The sequence below is a fragment of the Lipotes vexillifer genome, unplaced genomic scaffold, assembly GCF_000442215.2.
Source record: "Lipotes vexillifer unplaced genomic scaffold, Lipotes_vexillifer_v1.1 scaffold367, whole genome shotgun sequence".
Lineage (NCBI taxonomy): Eukaryota > Metazoa > Chordata > Mammalia > Artiodactyla > Lipotidae > Lipotes > Lipotes vexillifer.
The window spans coordinates 1,627,084-1,634,684 of record NW_006795832.1 but is presented as its reverse complement, the minus strand read 5'-3'; the positions used below and the strand labels follow the sequence as shown (position 1 = coordinate 1,634,684).

General features: G+C 40.6%; 1 protein-coding gene across 1 annotated transcript in view; it reads left to right on the top strand.

The window, feature by feature from the left end:
* The window catches only part of COL4A4 (collagen type IV alpha 4 chain), a 120,339-nt gene that overhangs the window by 34,934 nt on the left and 77,804 nt on the right, over positions 1–7,601 (top strand). The window contains exons 7-11 of the mRNA XM_007467929.1: positions 335–403; positions 3,301–3,336; positions 4,676–4,738; positions 5,110–5,145; positions 5,360–5,401. Of these exons, the coding sequence (XP_007467991.1) occupies positions 335–403; positions 3,301–3,336; positions 4,676–4,738; positions 5,110–5,145; positions 5,360–5,401 (246 nt within the window). The remainder of the gene's footprint in view (positions 1–334; positions 404–3,300; positions 3,337–4,675; positions 4,739–5,109; positions 5,146–5,359; positions 5,402–7,601) is intronic.

The following is a 7,601-nucleotide window of genomic DNA, read 5'->3' as shown; positions in this document are numbered from 1 at the left end:
ATAATTAGTAAACAGCTATAAATGTATTAGTATTGTATATAACCTATAGAAATATATTACATATTTATAATATATATAAATATTTGTAATATATTTATAAATATATTAGTAGATATTCTGTCTTAGGAGATTCCTCAGTAGATCTTAACCAAATATTAAATAAGTATATATGACAACCTTAGGATGATAATAAAAATGAGAATAAAGAAATCTCCACTAGTGAAATATGATTATAATGGTAATTTTATTGGTGAGTAATATTTCATTTGCAAAAGAAAATACAGAAATAGTAATATGCTCTTTTCCTCTCTTAAAGTGAATATTTTATTTTCAGGGCCTTCTTGGGAAAAAAGGAGAAAAAGGAAATTCAGTGTTCATTGTAGGTGTCATTAAAGGTATTCAGGTAAGCTTTACAATCAGGGTGGGTTTAAAACAATTTTTTTCTATATAAGTAAACCCATGCAGAAAACGCATGGACTGAGATTTCCTTTAAAATGTCTCTGAGGATACTGGTTTTGATCATTACCCTGACCCTCTGGGATGACCCATACTTCTTGTGTGAAGACACTTGGCTTTAGCTTCTCTGGCTGCAAAATTCCCCTCCCTCCCTATGATTCTCGCAGAGTTGCAATGAATACATTTATTTCAGGGTTTCTCAGCCTCGGCACTGTTGACATTTTGGGCCAGTTAATCATTTGTTGTGGAGGCTGACCTGTGTATTGTAGGATGTTGAACAGTTTCCCTGGCGTCTACCCGTTAGATGCCAGTAACACCCGCCTGACCACCCCACACACACACCCAAACAATATCTCCAGACATTACCAGATGTCTCCTGGGGGAAAAATCACTTCCAGCTGAGAATCATTAATTACTTTGTAGTTAAAATATTGTGATATTAATACTTACCATTCATGATGATAGGAGTCACCACTATTGAACTTGAAAATTGTAGAACCCTGATAGCACTGTCCTTAGTAAGTGAAATGCTTTTGTGTTTTTCACAGAGAATGATGTACAAATATTCAGAAATAAACTCTTGAATGACCACCGCATCTCTCTAATCTGAGTAGCCGTGGATGAGCAGAAGGAGATCACTAGATATGATAGACTCAAGAGGAGAGATACAGTACATTTTCAAGACATGGTCATTTCTCTTAAGGAAAGATATTCTACAATAATTAGATAAAAGTAGTCCTAGATTGCCTCTATCAGATTCCAAGTTCTGTGCCACCTGGAGTGGCCACACCTGAGTGGTGATCCCTTAAGTGAGCTTACAATATTTGTTTATAGCCTCTGTGCCTATTCTTACTTGTTAGACAGCAAGCACTATGCTTCTATTTATAGCTTAAATGATACATTCATAAACTTAGCATCAAAGACAGGGTCATTCTAGGAACCAGTATGATGTATTGGAACGAGTGAACTGACCCTTACCTACTACTGTGACTTTAAGCAACCCCCTCAACCTCTCTGAGCCTCATTTTCCTTATTTTTTTAAAATTTTATTTTATTTTTTTTTGCGGTACACGGGCCTCTCACTGTTGTGGCCTCTCCCGTTGCGGAGCACAGACTCCGGACGCGCAGGCTCAGCGGCCATGGCTCACGGGCCCAGCCGCTCTGTGGCATGTGGGATCTTCCCGGACTGGGGCACGAACCCGTGTCCCCTGCATCGGCAGGCGGACTCTCAACCACTGCGCCACCAGGGAAGCCCCTCATTTTCCTTATTTGTGAAAAGAAATTAATATCTACCCTGCCTTCCTCTCAGTGCTGATGGTCTGTTATAATAGTTTATACTGCCATGTACTGTAAAGTATAATGTGCAGTACAGTATTAGTTATGGTGAGTATTTTTTGGTAATTGTGCAAGAAAGAACAAGCGAGACAGAAAGGGAGATGAATATAGAGAATTCCTCATCTTAAAGAGAAACAGAGGATCCCTAATGGAAGTGGCATGCAGATCGATAACCTTGGAGAAACAATGGTTTTAAGAGCCTATATCCACTTCATACCCATTTGGATGATTATTATTAAAAAAAGAAAAAGAAAAACAAAATAATGTGTTAGTAATTATGTGGAAGAGTCGGGACCCTTGTGCATTGCTGGTGGGAATGTAAAATGGTGTAGCTGCTGGTGGAAAATGGTAGGGTGATTGCTCAAAAACTTAAATTTGGAATTACCCTATGACCCAGCTATTCTACTTCTAGATATGTTCTCCCAAAAATGAAGGCAGGGACTCAAGCAGATACTTGTACACCCATATTCATAGCAGCCTATTCACAATAGCCAAAAGGTGGAAGCAACCCAGGTGTCTACCTACTGATGAATGGATGAACAGAGTGTAGTACATACACACATACAACACAATATTATTCAGCCTTAAAAAGTCAGGGAATTCTAAAGCATGCTACAACATGGTTGAACCCTGAGGTCATTATGCTGAGTGTAATAAGCTGGTCACAAAAGGACAGAAAATGTGTGATTCCACTTAGATGAGGTCCCTAGAGTAGTCAAATTCATAGAGACAGAAAGTAGATGGTGCTTGCCAGGGGCTGGGGAAGGGGGGATGGAGGGCTAGTATTTAATGGATACAGGGTTTCCATGAGGAAATGAAAAAGCTTGGACAGTGGAAGCACAACATGGTTGCATAACATGATGAATGTATTTAATGCCACAGAACCGTACACTTAAAAAAGGTTAAAATGTTAAATTTTATCATATGTGTATTTTGCGGTATATTTTACATTTTGGAAAAAAAAAGGAAGAGTCTGTATTCAAGAGAATACACACCCCTTGATCCTTTAAAGTGAGTAGAGTCTCAGGGCAGAGTCGAGTCACAAAGCGGTAGATGTGCACAGTGGCAGAGAGGGTTTCCACACGAATTCCCTTTACATTTGCTCCTGGGTGATAACAAGGTGTTAATCAAGGGAGGAAAGGTCTGCCAATCAGATGACAGACAGTTAAACTGATGAAATGGGACCACTGGATCGAGAATTTAGAGCTTTGTTTTTTTCTTTAGAACATTTTAAACTGAAAGATGAAATCTCATCTTGATTCCATGTCCTCACGACTCCAGCAATCTTTCCCTGGTTTCAGCTGAGTAGAGGTAGAATTCGGGGCTTAAGAATGGAGACAGAAAAGCACCTCCATAGAGCCCTTCCACAGCTGTCTTTTCAACGCTGAAAAACTGAACAAACTGCACAGACAGTCCAAATAAGTCCTGCGTGTGTGTTTTTACTTTTATGTTGTGTGTTTTAGGGAAATGGTGTTGCTCTTCTAATGCAATGTCCTGATACTATTGCAGGGTGACAGAGGGGACCCAGGACCTCCCGGCTTACCAGTAAGTCTCCTGGGCAAGCCGTGCACTTCCGTTTGCTCCTCAGATAGCCTATGGTCTCCACTAGTTTGCATCTCAGCAGGACCAGCTACCTAATTTGCAGGGCCCACCTGATGCAAAATGAAAATGTAGGTCTCTTGTTCAAAAATTATTACAAATTTTAAGACGGTGACAGCAGAGCATTAAATCAAGCATGAGACCCTGTGTGACTGCACAGGTCCCGGGCCCACAGAGCCGCCCTTGAATCTCAGCAAGCTCCGGCTTACCTTTCACTTCTATCTTGCAGTGGTCATTTGGTATTGCTTGGGTAGCTATAGTCACTTAATATTTAGGAAGATAATTCCGCTTAGAAACTACCTAAATAATATATGTCCAGTGAAAATGATTTTGCTTGCTGAATCAGTAATTGTGTATTATGTTTAATATTTTGCCCTATCTTTGTGTTCCTGGAACTTGTGATTCAATGATTATATTTGTCTTTCCAATTCATCAATATTCATAAGATTAAAACTGAAAGCAATTTTGCCTCCTAATGGTTCACCCATAATTTTGTTTGGTAACTTCTGGCTGTTGACAGGATTACTTTCCCAGGTTGTTTTTTTCTTACTACTCTGGCAGCTCAGTTCTACGTTATCAATGAGATACCTTGGTGTCACTGTTAAAGTAAATACCAATTCATTCTCTAGGAGAGAGTAATGCCATTGCACACTCTCAAATCATTTGACATGGGCAGGTTGAGTGGGAGAACAGAGCCCCTTTCTCCATACTTCTAGAACTGCCCAACTGTAACCTTTCCTTGTGAATTTGTGTGTTATTCTGCTGTAACTTAACATGTTGCAGAAAATTGTTTATGGCTTAATTACCTTGATCTTGAATTGGGGACATTTCTATTCACACTGATCTTACAGGGCACGTTGAAAGGATATATTAGAGTATAACTACATTAATAATTTATTTAATGCTAAGTAATATTAATATTGTAAAAGCATTTTGATGTATATTAAATTTATAACATATATGGAATTTAGGAGTAACAAGGTTTCTTTGTTCTCTACTTTTGCTACTACAAGATTTATTTGTGAATAAGTAGATTGATCTCTGGGTCTTAACTTAATCCCAAACGTAGGAGTTAGTCACACCCACCAGAGTGCTACTGCCTGCCAGCTCTGTGCCCTTTTCCCAGCTCTGTCAGAGCTACTGTCCAAGATGACGCAGCAGGTCAGGTGTGGCCGCGACTGTGATTTCTCCGGAGGTCGTTATCCACCTGGGATTACATGCAGCTCTCCCATGAACGATGATTATGGTTTTCGGTAGCGAATTTACTGATTTTTCTCATGTTTAGGGCTCAAGGGGAGTGAGAGGACCAGCAGGCCCAGTGGGATATCCAGGAGAGTCAGGGTTGGCAGTAAGTACAGCACTGCTGATTCTGTCTCTCCAAAAGCCCTGACTTGATATTTAAATAAAGCAAAAGAAAGCAGAATTGCAGCCTTGGGCAATTCAGGCAGAGATGGGTTCTTTTCGAGATTATCACCTGATGAATCAGCCAACACCCACCATTATGAGCGTGAGTCCCCCCTGAAGCACGGGTCCCTGGAGGTGGGTGGGGGGCAGGAGGGGGGTGGAGGTGGGGGGCAAGCAGCCCAGCCGTGGTAGGAAATCCATCATGTGTGTTTCAAAATTAAGCGTTTCCTAAAGAGGAGCTTGGGACAACCAATAAGGGCACAGTCTGATCTCCATCACTGATAACTGATTTGTGTGTTTTTGCTGTTGATTTAGGGACCTCCAGGCCCTCCTGGGAGTCCAGGTTTGAAGGTAGGCGGCCATGAGTAAGATACACAAATGAAGTCCATGTACAATGAGATAAGTGACCACTAATATTTGTCAGAATCATGTCTTCCCTCTTTTTAGAATTCCCGAACTATTTAATAAATACACTTCAACAAATTGCTTAACCAGAAGTCTTATTAATTGTAATTACTTTTTAATATTCCAAAGCAATTAGTTCCCTTTTTCTTTTCTTTTCCAGGGTAATCCTGGCGTGGGAGTAAAGGGGCAAATGGGAGACCCGGTAAGAACTCCCTTTTGCATGGAGGAGCACATGTTAAAATGTATGGGCTACCTGGGTCGAGGAGACCGTTCTGATTACCACTTAACTTGTGTTCATTCTCTCATCACTGTCCCGCTTTATGGCTGAGAATTTGTCTTTGCTGAGTTATTATGACACCATTACCCTTGACTATAAAATGACAGTTCTGACAAAACCTAACAGTAAATTCAATTTAATTTATATAACACACTTCCCCCTAGCCCAAAGACATGGAATGTTTCTGATAATATATCCGGGGTAACAATTTGTTTAATTACGGATTTGTTTAGCTTAACTTGCCAAATTTCATCAGAGTCCTAAACTTCACACATAAATAAAAATATGAATAACTGTGACCCAAAACATTGAGCAACACACCATCCACCCCTCACACCCATAGTCCTTTCTGCTGAAACACAAAACTAGGTAAGGATAAACTTTAGAAAAGTGCTTTAAGGTGGAAGCTCATCTGGAAACAATCTGAATGCTTAAGAGTTGGTGAGGGGCTCTTTCAACAACTGTGGGTAAATAGATATTGAGCTAGGCTAGGATTGGTGCTTGGTGTGGGGATTTAGCAAGACAGACCTGATCTCCACTCTCATGGAGTTGCAATGTGATTGGGAAATTTATGGTACAGCCATTGAACACGCTTGCCAAAAATATACTGGAAGACGTCATGATGTGGAGAAATATCAGGTTCTAGTACTTATTGGGTTGGCCAAAAAGTGCCTTCGGTTTTAAGTAAAAATAAAAGACACATTTTTCATTTTCACCAAGGACTTTATTGAACAGCGTATTCACCCTTTTGTGCCACTACCTTCTGCCATTTTTCAGGCAACTTCATCATTCCATCTTCTCAAAACATTTTATCTTTTTGAGCAAAGAACTGTTCCAGGTGCCTTTTACAGTCTTCCAGGGAATTGAAATTTTTTCCATTAAGAGAATTTTGTAAAGACTGAAATAAATGGAAATCCAAAGGTGCAATGCCTGCTGAATATGACGGGTGAATCAGAACTTCCCAGCCAAGCTGTAACAGTTTTTGCCTGGTCATCAAAGAAACGTGCGGTCTTGCATTATCCTGATGGAAGATTATGCATTTTCTGTTGACTAATTCTGGACGTTTTTTGTCGAGTGCCACTTTCAGTTGGTCTAATTGGGAACAGTACTTGTTGGAATTAACCGTTTGGTTTTCCGGAAGGAGCTCATAATAGCGGACTCCCTTCCAATCCCACCATACACACAACATCACCTTCTTTGGATGAAGACCATCCTTTGGTGTGGTTGGTGGTGGTTCATTTCACTTGCCCCACGAGCTCTTCCATTCCACATTGTTGTACAGTATCCACTTTTCATTGCCCATCACAATTTGTTTTAAAAACAGAACTATTGCATTACGTTTCAGTAGAGAATAGCATGTGGAAATATGGTCAAGAAGGTTTTTTTCGCTTATGTGGAACCCAAACATCAAAGCGATTCACATAACCAAGGCTGGTGCAAATGATTTTCAGTGCTTGATGTGGATATTTTGAGTATGTCGGCCATCTCCTGCGTGGTATAATGTTGATTATTCTCAATTATTGTTTCAATTTGACCATATCAACCTCAGTTGGTCTACCCGACCATGGAGCATCATCCAGTGAGAAATCTCCAGCACGAAACTTTGCAAACCACTTCTGACACGTTCGATCAGTCACAGCACCTTCTTCATATACTGCACGAATCTTTTTGTGTGTTTCAGTTGCGTTTTTACCTTTTAAAGCATAATATGCCGAAAATGTTGCTTTTTTTCTTCCATCTCCAATATAAAAATGGCTACACAAAAATTCACCAATTTTGATGTCTTTTTTTAAATGCATGCTGATATGACACCTGTCACATACAATCTAACAAAATTGTTTAGAATGAAGTTAAAGACAACTAAGTGCTACTAGAACCATCTTATGGAAAAAACTGAACGAACCTTTTGGCCCACCCAATATGATAGGAAAATGTGCAAAAAATAGTGTTGTAGGGGCTTCCCTGGTGGCGCAGTGCTTGAGAGTCCGCCTGCCGATGCAGGAGACGCGGGTTCGTGCCCCGTTTCGGGAGGGTCCCGCATGCTGCGGAGCGGCTGGGCCCGTGAGCCATGGCCGCTGGGCCTGCGCGTCCGGAGCCTGTGCTCCGCAAATGGGAGAGGCCACAA